Source organism: Aplidium turbinatum, chromosome 7 (genome assembly GCF_918807975.1).
Source record: "Aplidium turbinatum chromosome 7, kaAplTurb1.1, whole genome shotgun sequence".
Lineage (NCBI taxonomy): Eukaryota > Metazoa > Chordata > Ascidiacea > Aplousobranchia > Polyclinidae > Aplidium > Aplidium turbinatum.
Window position 1 is genome coordinate 1665044 of NC_137478.1, and position 18015 is coordinate 1683058.

General features: G+C 37.3%; 2 protein-coding genes across 2 annotated transcripts; both read left to right on the forward strand.

Moving 5' to 3' along the window:
• The first annotated feature begins 10460 nt into the window (after positions 1-10460).
• Positions 10461-11540, forward strand: LOC145774480 (uncharacterized). Its single transcript, XM_082585735.1, has one exon. It carries the CDS (start codon positions 10461-10463, stop codon positions 11538-11540), a length of 1080 nt encoding a protein of 359 aa, XP_082441861.1.
• A 1647-nt stretch (positions 11541-13187) lies between these two features.
• Positions 13188-15341, forward strand: LOC145774481 (uncharacterized). Its single transcript, XM_082585737.1, has one exon. The coding sequence runs from the start codon at positions 13188-13190 to the stop codon at positions 15339-15341; it is 2154 nt and encodes a 717-aa protein (XP_082441863.1).
• The last annotated feature ends 2674 nt before the right edge of the window (positions 15342-18015 follow it).

The window sequence follows — 18015 nt, forward strand, 5'->3', positions numbered from 1 at the left end:
GTGTAAAATATGATTCTTTATGACTCATACCGGTCACTCTCCCTCTTTGCTCTTACTTGTGTTTGTTGGTTTATTTACATTTAAATTTATTTTTCTAATTTCAAAATTGACTCGCGATAATTTTGTTTTAAAATTTCATTTGGCGTATGTATTTGATTTACAGTAACATGGTCCTGTGTGCTGCCATGCTAGACAGGTAGTCACTAACTGATCTATTCCCCTGAAGAAGTCAGTCGTGTCTGATTGACGAAACGTCGGAATAAACGCAGATTAGACCATGCAGCACAAAGTTTGTGTTTGGGTTGAAACTATTATTTTCTGGTTTAGTATGGTATAAATTAATAAAAATGAGCATTCAAAAAGTTCAAAATTCGGTTTTGACTTTGTACGAATTTTAATTTAAAAGGTTCCATGTGTAGGCTAGTTTCCCATCATACTTTCATTGTACTGGCCTTTTTAGCGTTCCTCAAAGGATTTGTTACCTTGACAAAATCTTTTACTTTGTCACTCTTGATTATTCGCCTATTTTATCTTGGAATTTATCAAAGTGAGCACTCAGAGAGTGTAGTTTCAATGACATCCAGCATCTCATATTACGCATCACTGAGTATTTCAAAAAGCTCCCTCTAGATCTTTGCTTAAAAGTTTTTCCCCCTTTGTAAAGTTATTTAAGACCTATTTTTATGTAAAGAGGGGACATCAGCATTTTCGTTGCTTCTACCAACGGTTGTTGCTTTAAAATATAAGGTCCAACTTCATAGCTGATTCCTGGAGGCCAACTCCTCTTCTTGGATTTGAAAAGCTGTGTTCCTGCCATCTTGGAGACAAAGACAGCATTGAAACTTGATAAAACCATTTTGAAGTTCCATCATAAAAACCACCATCTTGAAATCACCAATGACCTCCCAATTGTAGAGGTCGTACTTCAATGCACTCATCACGAATTTGATGCTTTGATATTCAACCTTCATATCAACTGAATGAGCCGGAGGACAATTAGATGAACAATGCTTTTTGTGCAACAATACAGCTTTGAGCCTTTTAGATAATCTGTTGATGAAGAGCCTTCCTTCAAGGATTGCAAGAAATACCTTGAGTCTTTTTATATCACGACAGCAGCTTAAATCGCCTTTAAACGTTCCGGACACTGCAGAAGTCTGGGTATGGCATTCTTTGTGAAGTAATTTGAAATCCAATAAGCCCCATTGCTTTATTCTAGAAATGAATAGCTCAGGATTGGAATTTTTCAATAACAATTCATTGAAAAGATCGTAATTATCTTCTTGGTTGGGGTAGTAAGCACACGTTTAACCAGCAACTCAGCGTTGAAGGCAAGACAAACACATTATGCAAGATTGCAAAGCAGCAAACTTGAATAAATTTCCCACGTAAGGCGGCATACAGCTGCAAAAAGTCTCAGTCTTCTTGGTTCCATCACAAGCTAAAGCTTGCAGGGCTCTGTCTGCTAACAGAGTCCGATTGTTACTTAAATAACTCACCCATTTATTGGTAACTATTGCTTGAAGGAGCTGACAATATATTATCAATCTAATCTACATGTATATTTTCTTGAAAAAAAAAAATTCAAACTAGTCTGAAGAACACAAATGTGAAGCAATGGTGCAGTAAAAGATTTTTCATGTTTTTTCGCAAAAGCACACATAAAGTAGCAATTATTTGTCAAAGACAAAGATTTTTCCTTTCTTGTTGTACACTGTCATCACCTGAGACACCTTGTGATGATTTAGCTAATGCTAGTTAATAGCCTACCTTAAAAAGGGGTCGTGTTATATATCCTATCATGTACATCGTTGAAATAAGACGGTGGTAATTTTAATTATTTTCAAAATGTATCAATGCTTATTATTGGGTAGGTACTGAAAAGTTGGGATGGTACTAGACAAATTTCATGTGAAAAGAATCTAACTTTAATTAATATTTTAATTACAGTATGTTGCAATGCCAAGTATTTTTGTAAGTTTTACTTGTCAAATTGCAGCATATAAGTAGAATAGTCAACGTCTGCATATTGTAACTATGGTTAACTCACTCGAAAACCATAATTTTAGTCGCTTGTGGCTTCCAGTTATTGGCTTTCACAGCGTTGCTGACGTCAGTTGAATAGTCTACTTGTGAGGATCCTTGAACGGTACTCGAAAGAGCATCGATCCTACACCGCTCAAGAGCATGCCGCTGAGCTTTTGGCAGGATATTTAAAGTCAAATCTGAAGATTGACTTCTCTGCCTTCCGGTGCACCTAATCTACATCTTCAACTACCGCGTGTAAGCCTGGATGTCAGAAAACCACGTTTCCATGACAATGACATAATTGTGGGTATCATTCTTTATCGTACTTTGCATTGCGCCACCCACTTGACGCATTTTGTTTGTTTCTGGTAGAACAAAATAAACAATTACTGTCTTACCCTCCAGCGATGACGATCTTTCCGCGCCAGACGCAAGCGCTGAAGTTATCTCTAGGAACAGTCATCTTCATCGTTTCGAACAAAATCCAAGAATTTTCATCAGTTTTGTACATTTCTACACTATTCAACGAGAGAGTATTCAGCACTCCTCCTTTAAAATCAAAACAGAAAATATTTGAGTGAATTGTTCACAACGTTACGAGGTTACAACTACTAGTGCGTTTACATTGTATTGTAGGCTAAGTTTTAACTGCAACACAAGAAATCTTTAGTTTGTTGATTTCAAATAAGACTCATCATTGAGTTTTTACCAAGTACGTATATGTTCCCTCCAACCGCGACAATGCTGAAGAACTGTCTCGGGCATAGCATATCTTCCTTGTATTCCCAAACACAACCATTCTTCTTTTTTAGAGTCTTCTTTTTTGTGTCTTTTCTTGGGTCAAACATTTGAACGGATTTTGCAGTATCACCATTTGGACAGAATCCACCCACACAATATAATCGATCTATAAAAGCAACTAACGTACCTTATAGTCACTATGTTTTCAAAATCAAAAACATTAAAAATTACCAGGTTTCCATAGCTCGCTCCTTAAGAAGGTTAATGTACGGAAGGACTTCATAAAAACGTGCTCGCTTAAAGATAAGAGCTTATTTTAAAGTTTAATCAAAACACTTTTTGAAATTGTTATTTTCTCGAATAGTTTTGGCATGTTAACGTTGCAGTAGTAAGGGCATCACCATAGCGATCTATATTCCGGCCCTGCAAACGTGCAAACTAACAATACGTAATGTCTACAGACCGATGTAATTTTAATTTTAAATTCTAGGCCCAACACAATTTATATATTTTTGAAATGATGGCTTTGAGGATACAGCTTGCACAAGCGCAATCACTGAAACTAACATCATTGCAAAACTTCCATTTTCATATTAAAAAATTACAAATATTGCCCTGTAACCAGTGTTGTCAAATGTCTTCGAATTACTAGCTTAAGGATTAAACATCTAGTTGGTGTCAAAGTTTGCACCGTAACAATCAAACAAATACTAGCTATTTTTATTGCTATAATGCTAGTATCTGGTTCAGCGGTGCTCAACCAGTGAGTCATGGCTCGATGTTGAACAATAGAAACATGGAGGTGAACTTTGAAACTGAATTTTAAACTAGAAGAGTTTAAACGTTACCAATCAACAAGAAACTGAAATAACAGTTCACTCTCTTTCCGCTCTGCCGTTATTTTAGTTTCTTGTTGATTGATAACATTTAAACTCTTTTTTGGTTTCAAAATTTGCGAGCGATAATTTTTGTTTGGAAGTTCAATATTCATTTTGCACGTTTGGTTGGATGATTGGTTGGTTGGGTTTGAATCTTTATCCTTGGACTGACAAAGCCTTGATTGGTTATTCCTGGTAGTTTCGCATACTTGTAGACTGTAGAGGCTCTTGACGCAGGGCAGGCTACCGAGATTGACAGAGTGAAGTTTTCCGATTGTTGAAGTCTTGTTGCCGGGGAATTATTCCATCCATTAAGTGCCACTGAATGGAGAGCCGTCCTTAGAATGTGTTGCTCAAGCACACACCCCGAGAGTCGAACCAGTGCGGCGTGATTTTGAGCAGGGCGCATAACCACTGAGCTATCGGGATGACAGCAACATGGTCCTGTGTTTTGCCATGTTGGCTGTTGTTGCTAGATAAGTAGTCACTACCTGATCTAGCCTCCTAAAGAAGTCAGTCGTGTTTAATTGACGAAGCGACGGAATAAAAAATAAGCAGATTATTCCATCATACATCTTGTGATAGTTCAGCTCAGTTGGCATCACAAGAATGCATATCATGTTATTCAAACTCTGGGGGGTTGGGAGGCTGTAGTTTTTTTTATTTTAATTTAAATTAAATAGTGTTTGTTCATTTTAATTTCTAAACAGTTCAAATACTTTTGTACAAGTCAATTGAATACTGCACATTACTCCACAAATTCATGATGAGGTTCAGGAAAGTTTTGTTACGTCCAACATGAAAACGTTGCAATACCTTGACAAACTACAAGACAAGATAAACTTCTCGGTGCCAGCAACGATTCGATTGTTTCCCATTTGCCGTTGTCTGGACAATAACGTTCGACCGTGTTGGCTACTTCCATTCCTTTCTTCTTCCCTCCAACGAAATATATTTTCCCTTTTAAATGTAGAAGCCAGTGAGTTTTAGTAGAATACTTACCGGTGCTTACACACAAACACTTTATTAATACTGAAGACATCATCATGTTCACACTGCCATGGAAAAGAACTTTAAACAGAGACATTGTTTTAATACTGATGCTGCCATCATGTTGACATTACCTACATGGGGTAAGTCTGTTGATTTGTTACGTTATGTGAGTGTCATGAAGCTACAAACTCTAACACTTTGCTATTGCAAGTGGAATAAATTACAGATTATATAAAATGAATGAAAATTTCTATTCAAGTAGCCTATTAAACAGAAAACTTCTTGCTACTTACCATTAAAAGCTGCAGCAGCAAACTGATTTCTCGGTGTTGGCATTGGTGTCAGTTGGTTCCATGTTTGATCGCCCTCTGACAGCTGCATTCGATGAAACTCCATAGGCTCTTCTAAGTTATCATAAATCGTAAAAATATACAAATGCTTTCCCAAAGCTAGAATATGTTTTGGCCGTTTGAACTGAGGAAGCATCTAGAACACATTGACCATATTGACTTAAAGTTACTGGTGCTGCATTACTGCTAAATCAACCCTGTAATATTTTCAATGCTTTATTTGCAAAATCAGAGCTTTTCGACTTCCAACGCTGCAGAATTGTTACAAAATTGCTCAACAAAATAGGTTAATCTGCCATGAAAACAACGGAAAGATAAAAAAATTAAGCATTGCTATTGTAAGCGTTTTAAGATATTATAAACAGTATAAATAGTTTTAGTGTTGCACTTCATACCCATTTCTATTGAATTAAGATATTTCCAGTGTGCAATGAAATAACAGCATAGGTTTGAATGCAAATACATGTTAATGTTGTAGTCCATGTTGGCAAAGCGCTTTTTTACCACAACACCATCCTATCCAGTGCTTTAAGGAGAAGCGAGCTTGGCCTACCTGTCCGATTTGATCTGAAGATACCTTTGTTGGGTACAACTGGCGAACAGATGCATCAGATCTTGTAGCCACCAATGCTGCAATAATTGAAGTACTTTCTGCAAAGGTAGATGCAAATCATCAGTAGAGATTAAGAAAATCTATTCATTCACTGGAATTGAACTTTTGTTCGTCAAGGTTTGCTTTTGTTGCAAGTCACATAGTGTCTAAACCAAGATCAATGCATCCTTCCAACTATTTTACATGGTGCGGAAGCTTAGAACGTTATGAAAAATTAACTGTTAAACTAAGATCAATGCAGCAAGCACATGAACGAATTATGATAGGTTCAACATGGCGAGACAAAAAAAAATTGCTGAATGTGATAACTATCAAACAACTAAAATGGTCGTGGGCAGATGATATAACGAGACGTCTGGACAACAAATGGATTGAAAATTTAACAACTTGGACACCCGGAGAAAACAACCCCATACGAGGAAAGATAAAAGTAAGAAAAGATGAAATTTACCAAGAATGCAGAACAAGCTGATATACGAAAAACACGATCCACTGGATTGGCAAAAAAAGCTGGAAACGTTCGCTCAGCAGTTGGCTGACACAGGCTGAGAATGATGATGATGATGAGCTTAAACTTACAATGTTACTCAACACTAGCCATTCCAATTTGGAATTGCCAAAAGAACTGTCTAAGATCCATGGTTTGCCAGTGATGCAATGAAACAAGTTGAAGGCATGTCAGAGTGACAGCATATTAAAGATACAAAGAAATAGAAAAAGATTTATGGCAATGGAAAAGATTCTATCGTTTTACCACTTCAGATTTGCGACTTTTCTCAGACTACATAGATAAACTACTACGTAGAGTGCATCGAGACTTTGGTATCATCAAAATACGAAATCTTCTTCAGTGTAGGATAGATGAAGGGTTGTGCAATCGTTGATGATATGGTCTTCGGTTTGTTTCTCAGCATCACTCGCGTGAATTGGAAAACGCCTCTTCCATTGGCGAGTGCATGGCTACATAGAACATTTGATGCCAATGTAAGAACGGTTGCGACACAACCACACTTGCATCAGAAGTGACTTGTCAGCTGGGTGAGTGTAGGCATCGAAGATGAGAGAACAGAACTGATGAGAATTGGATCTGCATTTTGACTTTATGTTCCTCCAATTAACCACAAAGGTTCGATTTCTGGTTTAACCTGGTTGAAAAAAACACATTTCATCTCTACCTAGGGTTTAATAAATTGGTTGGGCATAATTGCTAAAGCAAAGCCGACCGAGAGAAAGGAACTGGCCACCATACTATGTTTAGTTCGGAAGGCTGAGTAGCCTACAATGAGAACCTTATCTTCTCATCTCCGACACTTGAACTTAAATATGGGAGCACTTTTACGTTTTTTTTTCACTGATTGAGACATTTAGCTGTGGATACCAGTTGTTTTTTGGTTTGGTTGATTTTGAATCTTTATCCTTGGACTGACAAAGCCTTGATTGATTATTCCTGGTAGTTTCGCATACTTGTAGAGGCTTTTGACACAGGACCAGTTACCGAGATTGGCAGAGTGAAGTTTCCGATCGTTGAAGTGTTGTTGCCCGGGAATTATTCCATCTACTGGGTTCCGCTGAATGGAGAGCAGTCCTTAAAATGCGCGTTGTACAAGCACACATCCCGAGATTCAAACCAGTCCCACTTGATCTTGAAGCTTCTTTGTTCACAAAGTCACGCGCTAACCAACTGAGCTATCTGGACAGATAACCAGTTGACACCTTGACTGTAGCTGAGGGGATGATTTTGGAGGGAGCATGGATCATGTGAAAGAAAGGTGGTTTGGCTCCAGTGCCCTTCAATCGAGTAACAAATAGTGACAAAACTCTTGATCAAAACATTTAAAACATCGTTTACAAAACTTACCAGACTTCTTATTCTTCTTTCCTCTTTTTCTGGGCATTTTAAAACTTCAGTGGTAAATTTATTGTGTTAATTAATAAAATAAACTAAAATATTTTGGCAATTACGTTACTGCCTGCATGATATAAATTATGCCTGAATCCAAATCACAGAAACTACAACAGATAGATAGATAGTTGTTTATTGGCAACAATGATGGAGCACCGGTGATTATGATATTAAGCCGCACACGGTAGGTTCTGATGTTATGTGCATTATCAACACTTTAGTTTTCAAAACATGACTTGCATGTTTTGGTGTAGAATATAGATCAAGTGAGAACGTAAACACCTCTTGCCTTATGTGTTTAAAATGGAATCTTTCTAGGAAAAGTCTACAGCAGTAGCCTAACCGACATAAATAACAAGTTTTACTTGCAGCTATTTATATATTCCTGTGTTATGGTTTGGATTTAAAGATAAAAACTCAACTCAAATTGATTAAAACAGACGATAACAATAACAAAAGTGTCATCCCATTGCAAATTAGGCTTATGTGGCTTGGATGATCCAGCAAATCAGACCAAGTTATTTTTTGAAAAAGCACTTTGTATTCTAAGAAGGCCAACAACGGATGCCTTAGGACATATCACAAGTCCATGGTCGCCATAATGCAGATCAGTCTTTCATTTGTCTTTCACTGGGATGCTTAGACTGCTTCAGAAACACATTTGAAATCTTTGCAACTTACGATGCAAGTTAAAGACCTATAAGATATAGAACATAAACGTGAATTGTCTGAATATTCCCGTGACTCAATTTCATAAAATAAAAATACGAAATGTTCCATGCGTTAAACTTTTTAACTTTATGCAGTCCAATTTTTTTCCGGTTTTGGTCGGTACAGGTCCAAATTTTTTTTGATTATTGCAGATTTAAAATTATTTGCAGATTTAAAAGTATATTGCAGATTTAAAAGTAATATTTTTTCCCAGAAGAAAATAAAAAAACACTAATTGCTTTTTGAAATTTGTCCGCGATTATAGACAGAAAAAATTTCTTTACTTTCTATTCGTTGCAAAACCTGTTTAAGACACTCTTTACAAAATAAATGTGTATCTTTTTTACTTTTCCTCCCTTACATATGCATAAAAACATCCAACAGATGCATGTAACATTGTTTTTTTTTTACTGTAACAATAACAAACTATGCAATGAAAAAACACAAAAACACAATAAAACAGTAATTTTCGACAAAAAAGTTTACCATTTGCAAATTGCCAGAGTGTGCTACTTTTTGAAACTTTCTCTTGGCAAGTTTATTGTGCAAGTTTCTCAGAATAACAGCGTTGTTTTTGTGCATACGTTTGTTGAGTAAATCATGCAGCTTTGTTATGTCTACGCGCAGTGTCGTGTCAAAACAATAAAAATTTTAAAATAAACCTTAAAAAATTTGTAAATAAACAGAACAATTTTTTTAAACATTGCTCATTATTGTTAACACAGACTCTCAAATTCAATTGTAAGTTAGATGCTAACCTATCTATTTAATCAAGTGAAGTAATTCATTAATAAAATGAGTGCCAAAAGAAAAGCGTCAGAGGAAAACTGAGTTTAATTCTACTTTGAGTGAAAGGGATATTTTGCAAATGACATTGGTAAATCACAATGTCTGGTGTGCTTGCGAGTAACAACCGTTCCAAAGGAATTTAAATCGAAAAACTTCTCACTGAAGATGTGTTCCATGTTTGGCAGAACATACATTTGGGAAAACACATTATCGATTATGAAGCGGTTAAAAGCACCACACTGAACAGAATGGCTCATGAAACCATGGATGCGCGCTTACATCGGTAGACTACAGAAGTTAAAGCTGCGATTGATGCAACAAACAAAAGCAAGAGACCATAACTTGTTTTGGTTTGCTATTTCTTGGTTTGTTATAGGGTGTAATAAATTGGGTGGGCGTAGTTGCTGAAGTAAAGGCGGCCGAGAGAAAGGAACTGGCCACCCTACTCTCGTTAGTGCCGAAGGCTTAGTATAATGAGAACCTTATCTTCTCATCCCTCGATGCTTGAATCAAGTATGGGATCCTCCTTTACCTTATGTACAGTATTGTATTTTTCTAACAAGCTGAAACTCATTTTTTATGCGGCCCGTAAACTTTTCCTCAATCCTTAATGTGGTGCTCCATTCCCACACCCGTGCACCACCTTGCTTTAGAATATAATTGCTCAAATCTTAGATCAATACAAAAACAATTTTCTCACAGCAAGCTCTGCCCAAGATATGTTTAAAAAAACAATAGATATTTGCATTATAGCGGCCATATTACAACTTTCAACCATACATATTTTCCATATCGCACTGATTAATTCAAGTATGATCATAGTCTTTACTGTGTGCAAAGATCGCTTCTTTCACTGCATCTCAATATACCAACAACGCGTGTGATAACCTTACCAACTTGATATCTGGCCTGCATTGTTTTGAACTGTGCAGTAGGAGACCCCTGCAATTGGAAATTTAATAATCAACAAACTTTATGTATTGAGCAGTTCAGCCAAAATGTATTCCTTGAAGCAAGACCATGTCTCAGGATTTGCCACACAAATTTTTTCACAATACTAACGTCAAGAAATGCTGAACGAAACGGAACAAACCAAATGGCTTTGCAAACTTAAGAATTCCTCCACGAGCAGTTTAATTTTAATCCACACTAGCAGGATTAAAACTGTCAGCTTCTCTGATAAAACACGCCGGAGGTTCTCTCTCCAACTTCCAGACAAAACATTTCTAGAGTTTTCAAGCTAGAGGAAGGTTGTGAGATTTCCTCTAGTAAGCATAGCCGATTTTTTGGTTGCGAGTTGCCCAGAGAAGCAAGTGTTTTGCGCGATGCAAAACAAGAAGGAAGGTGCAGTCTGAAATACAAATTTGAGCTTTCAATTTTAAATCAACTCAACCAAACTGGAGACAGACGACCCAGAAAACAAGAAGGAGACGCCGTCTCTAAAAAGAAAACGAATGCATTCCGAAGAGGAGTACCAAACGGAATACAACCCAGACGAAAATGGCAACAATACTACTACAGTCATATTGAAATTGAACCAGCCGGGAGAGCAAAAAAAAACATTAAAAATGTACTCGCCGATACTGATCGACCGATGTCTGCAATATCTAATAGGCGAATACAAATCCTGCTCAGCAAGACAAGATGGAGGACTTCAGATAAATGCAAACCCAAGCCAGATAGAGGTTATCCTCAAAACCAAGACACTGACGGATGGAAACACCATCAACATTCCGATCACCGCCTACGCCAAAAGACCACCTGGAGCAAGTGGAGTAATATATAATGTTCCTCTCGGCATGGAGGATGGAGATATTCTTGCGGCGCTGAAGGATGCGAACATAAGGTCGGTTAAAAGGTTTAATAAAAGAAATTTTGACTCGTCTGAACTAATTGCATCTACGACTGTATTATTAATCTTCAATAGCAAATCACTACCAGACTCAATAAAAATAGGTTACCAACGTTTTAGAGTCTCGCAATACATTCCAAAACCCTTAAGATGTTACAACTGCAATCGATTTGGACACATAGCAAAATTGTGCAGATCTAAAACCAAATGTCTCCGATGCGGTGAACAACACACGCATGATGAATGCCCAAGTATAGCAGTAAAATGCTCAAATTGTGGTGGAAATCACGTCGCTATTTCTAAAAACTGCCCCAAGTACTTGAAAGAAAAAGCCATTCAGAAAATGAAAACCACTAAGAGCCTAACATACGCTGAAGCCTGCAAGCAGCAAAGAGCTGTAAATACAGAAATGCCAAGTTATGATCTGGACTTCCCTCCTCTTGTAGCAAGCACAACTCAAACAAACCAATTGAATAAAAATCTATCCTCTAACCAAACTAATGACGGTATAAATATAACTCCAGTCACAATGGAAAAACCCGGACCCTCTAAACCAACCAATGTAGGAGACGAGGGCGGCCACTTTATAAATAACCCAATCTTATTTCTTGCCTTTTTAGCAGAAGTGATTACCAAGACAACGTATGCTCAAAGCCAAAATAAAGAAATTGACATTTTTTAAATTATCGCCGATGCAGCAGGTTCTAGAATGGGATTTCTAACAAACTCAGACATGATAAAATCACTAATAATTTAATGTTCCTCACAGTGTGGCAGTGGAACTGTCGGTCAATTTATAGGAAAATTCCGGAATTGAATCAACTAATAGCAAGCTCACAAACCCCACCGGATATCATTTGCTTACAAGAAACACACCTAACTCCTAAATACTCCCCTAATATTATTGGATATCATCTCTACAGAAAAGACAGACCTGCTTACTTGGGAAAAGGAGGTGGTGTCGGAATCTGCATTAAAAGAAATATCTCCTTTACAGAGCTACCCATCCCGGATGCAGACCCACGGCTGGAAATTATTGCAATTAAAATCGAACACCTAACTGTATGCAGTATATATAACCCACCCACCAACGCATTTGCAGGTGACCAAATAAACTGTATTTTCAATAACCATAATAAATTATTAATTTGCGGTGATTTCAATGCCCACCATGTCATGTGGGGGTGCAACAACAATAATAATAGAGGGTATGCTCTACTTGAACTAATTGAAAATCATGACGCAGTGATCCTCAACACCACTGTTCCCACCCACATGTCTTTAAATAAGCCGGAAACCCGATGGAACACTCTAGACCTCACTATTGCCTCTACTTCCCTTGGTCACAAATGCATCACCGATGTCACCAATGAATTTTTGGGTAGTGACCACTGCATAGTCGCTACTACAGTCAATGTTTCTTCCCCAGATAATGCAGAGTTTGTACCATCATGGGCATTCCAAAGAGCTGATTGGGCAAAGTATTCCAAATTATGCCAAGAAAATCTAAATTCTTCTGTTGTCTCAAATGATATAAATACATTTAACCAAAACCTCTCCGAAACTATCCAACTCTGCGCGTCTATAGCAATTCCTAAAACCAAACCATTCAAATTAAATGGCGTTCCATGGTGGAATAACGATTGTAAACGAGCAGTAAGGAACAAAAAAATAGCACTACAACGTCTTCATCGTACCAGACACCCAACAGACATCCAAGCCTTTAAACGCCTCCGAGCAATTGCCAGAAAACCATCATCCAAGCAAAAAAAGAAAGCTGGAACAATTTCTGCTGTTCCCTCGATAGTAAAACAAAGCTTGACAAAGTGTGGAAAATTATTAAAAAATGTTCAGGCATAAAGGAAACCAAAAGAATTCCCACTCTTGCCACTAAAGCAGAAAGTGATACCAACAAAGCCAACATCCTTGCAGATCAATTTCTCTCAGTTAGCAGCTCAACCAACTATTCAAAAACATTCCGTGAAAATTCCAGTCTTTCAATTTCGAACAATCTACAATCAAAACTGGCAACCCATTTCTACAATAAATCTTACAATTCACCCCTGCAAATGAACGAGTTGAAGACAGTCCTAAAAGGTAATAAAAACACTGCCGCAGGAGCGGACGGCATTTCTTATCAAATGTTATGTCATCTACCCCCTTGCAGTTTGAATATCCTCCTCGACTTCTTTAACTACGTCTGGTCAACAGTACACTGCCACTCAAATGGAAACATTCAATCATCATCCCAATTCATAAGCCAAACAAATCAACGGGTATACCCTCCTCCTACAGACCAATTTCTTTAACCAGCACCCTTTGCAAAACTATGGAGAAAATAGTAACTAATCGCCTCAGATGGTTTCTAGAACAAAACAATCTACTTCATCTTCAACAGTCTGGATTCAGAAAAAGACGTCGAACGACAGATCATATTATCAGACTCCACGACACCATCCAAAAATCCTTATCTTGCGGTGAATCAGTACAAACAGTATTTCTTGACCTTGAGAAAGCTTATGATATGGTCTATCACGACGCAGTCCTCCTAAAACTATATGACTTAGGGATTAAAGGAGCCATGCTATCTTGGATCAAATCTTTCCTGTCAAATCGTACTTTTCAAGTCAAGGTTGTCAAAGCTTTATCTACCACAAGAAAACTAGAAAACGGAATTCCTCAAGGCAGCGTTATTAGTCCATTACTATTCAACGTAGCGATCAACGATTTACCAAACTTAATTACCTCTTCTACAGCACTTTTTGCAGATGACTTCTGTTTTTGGAAAACAGGTGAAGACATCTCAACTCTGTCTAATATAATCAAATCTGACTTTTCAGAAACCAAAAACTGGTGTGATAAATGGGGCTTCAAGATCTCCGCAAACAAATCAGCGGTTGTGCTCTTTACAAACAAACGTAAATATGATCCGTGTACACTCGAAATAAAAAAATCGTTAATCCCCATCAAAAAAGACTACAAATACCTTGGAATCACATTTCAGTCAAATGGAAAGTATAGCATCCATGCTAAACATGTTGCAGAAAAATCCAAATCAAGACTAAATGTTCTTCGTGTACTGAAGGGCACAAACTGGGGAGCAGGAAAATCAGCACTGCTTTGCATCTACAAAGCCATAATACGATCGGTTATTGAACATGGTATGGAAGCATATTTTGCCACAAACAAAACCACACTCCAACCAATTCTGACATTACAAAATGAAGCTCTAAGAATATGCTCCAGAGCAATGAAAAGTACCCCAATTTCAAACCTACAACACTACTGCAATGAATTACCCTTGTCACTTAGATACGAACAACTTTGTCTAAACTACAAAGCCCACATTCTGACATTTTTACGCCACCCAGCACATGACATCCTCGAGGAAAGTTTGCCAAGAAATTTGATCAACACAAGTAACTACCAACCATTCCATTCCCTCACCGAGACTATAGACACGAATATTACCGTAAACCTCATCCAAGAACCATCTATCCCACCCTGGGAAGTCTATATACCCACAACTGACTACACCCTTGTAACTGAAACCTCCCAGCTTGACCATCCAAATGCCATCTCTGGAATAGTCGCTGAGCACCTCACAAAAAATTACTCAGAATTTCTCAACATATATACAGACGGATCCAAGACCAACACGAAAACCGGATCTTCCTTTTTTGTAAACCGCCATGGAATAAAACGCTGTTTCACAATTAATAGATCCGCATCTGTGTTCAGTGCCGAACTGTTTGCAATAAAGGCTGCACTTATATGGATAAAAGAGACCAAACAAAGTAAGTCGGTCATCATTAGCGACTGCTTAAGTGCACTACGGACGATTTCAAATCCAACTTGGACAAAACACAGCTTAATCAATGACATACTTCTGCTTCACTCCAGCATTATATCAAGTACAACAAAAGTAAAGTTTTTATGGGTTCCTAGTCATGTAGGCATTCCTGGAAACGAAACTGCTGATTTCTTAGCAAAACTTGCTTCAGGAGCCATACCAGCAATACCAACATCAGCCATTACCCCCATATCCGCAAACACAAAACTCAGCCTAAGCGAAGTCAAAAACCTCACCAAAGATCTAGCCCTGCAAAAATGGAATAATCATTATATAAACAGTACCACAGGCCAACTCTACAAATCTATATATCCTGACACCAAAAGTGCAGGAACAAACAAAGTGCCTGACCATCCAACCGTTTTTAGACTCATCACCGGTCACTGCCGTTTGAACCAACACCTCTTCAAGATCGGATGCCACACTTCTGGACTATGCGACACATGTATGACCCCTGAGACTGTGAATCATTTTCTATTTCATTGCAGTAAATATGCAACTCAAAGGAAGTGTCTTGAACAAAATCTGAGCAAGCATGGAATAAACATATCGGTGAAAAATTTTGCTGAAAATCGTCCAACTACTACACATCTGCTGGCTTTTATAAACTCCTGCAATAAGCTCATTTAAATTATTGTTTTAATCACTGTAATCATCCATGTTATACTGTAGTGCACCCGTGTCGTGTCTGCTCCCAGCCAGAGATCGATCGCTTTTTACATTGAATCAGCGTCTTTTGACATTGAGTCGGTGTGGAAGGCGATTGATTTGCTGGCTGGGCTTTCCTTACTTTGTTTCAGTTTGTAACACCAAGCGTGCAATTCCAAAGAAGTACCTGACTTTCGTGGGCCTAACCTCCTACAAGAATTTCTTTTCCACTAATGATGTGTTTAAACTACTGTATCGTATTATGTTGTGTTGTGTCGTATTGCACCCTTCACTATGCCCTGTTGTGTTCTAACTGTGCTAAATAGCTATTATAATAATGACTGTCGCTAAAAGACCATAGTTGTTGTAAAGCGACATAAAACAAACCATAACAATCAATCAATCAATCCAGACAAACCAGCGCATTTGTTAGTTCGACTCCTCACTATCTCAGTGGAGCAGTTATAGCCTTAGGCTTTGGAGCTGGTAAATCTGAGATCGAATCCAGGTCGCGTCAAACTGAAGACATTAAAAACGCTGTACCGATTGTGTTATTTTTTTGCATAACGCAGTGTAAATAAGTTGGATAATAATGTGATAATGTGATGATATCTATAGGATTGGCCCATAATACTAGAGAAGGATCCACAGAGGATACGACCTATGAATAAATCAACAAATGAATAAAAAAAATAACAGTAACTTCTCAAGTAGGCTACATGTAACTCCACACAAAATAAAATTTACATGACTTTTGACTTTTTTTTATTTCTTTAAAAGTAATGTCTAAAAATATATTATTGTCCAAAAAGAATGTCTAAAATTTTTACTCAAAATTTTGATGTGTTTGAAGTGGTGCGGGTGATCAACCGTTCAGTCGATTTCGACTTTTGGTCAGTGGTCACTCTATAATTCTGTTCCATCCACAGCTCTCGACTCCTCACAAAAAATGAACGAACATGAATAGAAAACTAGAGAGGATACTTGCTTAAATTTTATTTAATAGTCAGAAGAAGATAAACAGAAGAAAAAATATTTATGACAGATGTGAGAAAAATTGATTATTCTCCTAACCCTTACCCGCAAGACCACGCTGCCGACGGGGAAACGTCCACTTTTTTTGGTTTTTCTTATCTGCTTCTTGCGCTTTACCAGAATTTTTTCATACTACCGAATGGGTAAGCGTAATGTTACGCTTAATCTAATGTTACAGCGAAAAACATTATGTTAATGTTACGTAATGTGGTGTAATATTAACACAATGACATCAAGAACAACACAACTTCTGATTAGAGGTTGGATTGTAGCCTGAAAATAAACTGAACTGAGCTGAATCACGAGGTTTGAGAGACTACCGTGTGAAACGTTGGGTAGTTTTTGGTAAAACAGACTATTAAAAATTTAAACCCCTCTAATTTAAGCACTTTCAATTGGTGGATTATTTATTACAGTAGCATCGAATGATCATTGATCATACAGTATTTGCTTCAACACATCTTCCTAAATTCCCCTAAAAACTCTGGACTCTCTGCTCGATTAAGTGTGTAAATTGCTCTCATTTTTAAAATCTTTTTCTATTTATGCTTGAAATCCTGAAACTTTACTTGTATACAGTCCACGGCATGTATATAGCGATGAGTTTCATTTGTGTTGACTTGTATTATTTCTTTGGATTAAACACAACAAGTCAAGATTTTTCAGTCAAATACAATCGTGAAGTTCTGGGGTGTTACAACCACGTCCATGCTTACAATATTCGTTCATTTAATGCATTACTTCACTGATGTAGGCTACAATCATGATAAACATGATTAGTAACTGTCCAAAGATAACTTCGCTGACTGAATCTAGGTGCAGTGTACCAGCAATACAAGAATAAACCTAAACACTCAATACCTGGTTTGCTGAACTCTCAAAAATAGAAATTGAAACAAGCAACAACTTTTTTTTAATTAATTTTTCTCTCAAAAATTTATTTACAAACACAATTATGTCACAGCAGTTACGACACAATATTTTACATTATTGAAACGACAAAATAGCTAAAAGAAACCCCATTGGTCTGCTGACCAAGACACTCATCCTTGAGGGTTCAGTTTTAATACACAAGATTTAGATCAAAAATGTCAACTTAAACACGCCTGAGGCTCTTTCACTCCAGATCTCATTAAACCAATCATTTGATAGTGGCACCAATTGTATTGTTTCTTGCATGTGGGAATGTTGATACGTCAGGAATTTAATTTAAATGTCCTCGTGGATACGATGCAAAACCATCCAAAATTAAGGAACAATTATGCGTTGAATGCTTCAGCTTTTGTTAAGTAAAATTGCATAAACCACATTCACATGGTCTTTCTATTACAATCTTTACTGGTGTAAAACCAGCGCTTTTTATCACACAGTTTTGAACATGAAAGTGTCTGCATTTTCAAGATCAAAAGAAGCGTCTGAAGATAATGGTCGTTTGCTAATGATCTGTAACAAAACAAGCTTAAAATTAGTTCAATATACAAAAATGATTACCGTTATCAGGATTTGAACTTGAGACTTCTAGATTAGTTGCAAAGTGTAATGCTTCAACTAGTTTGTTTCAAACATGAACCAAAAATGAAGTAACAAGCAGAATACCAAAACAGTAGTATCTCAAAACTCA

What these genes read in the sequence shown, in the direction of transcription:
- LOC145774480 (XM_082585735.1), top strand. Translation starts at nt 10,461, where the DNA reads ATGCATTCCGAAGAGGAGTACCAAACGGAATACAACCCAGACGAAAAT.
- LOC145774481 (XM_082585737.1), top strand. Translation starts at nt 13,188, where the DNA reads ATGGAGAAAATAGTAACTAATCGCCTCAGATGGTTTCTAGAACAAAAC.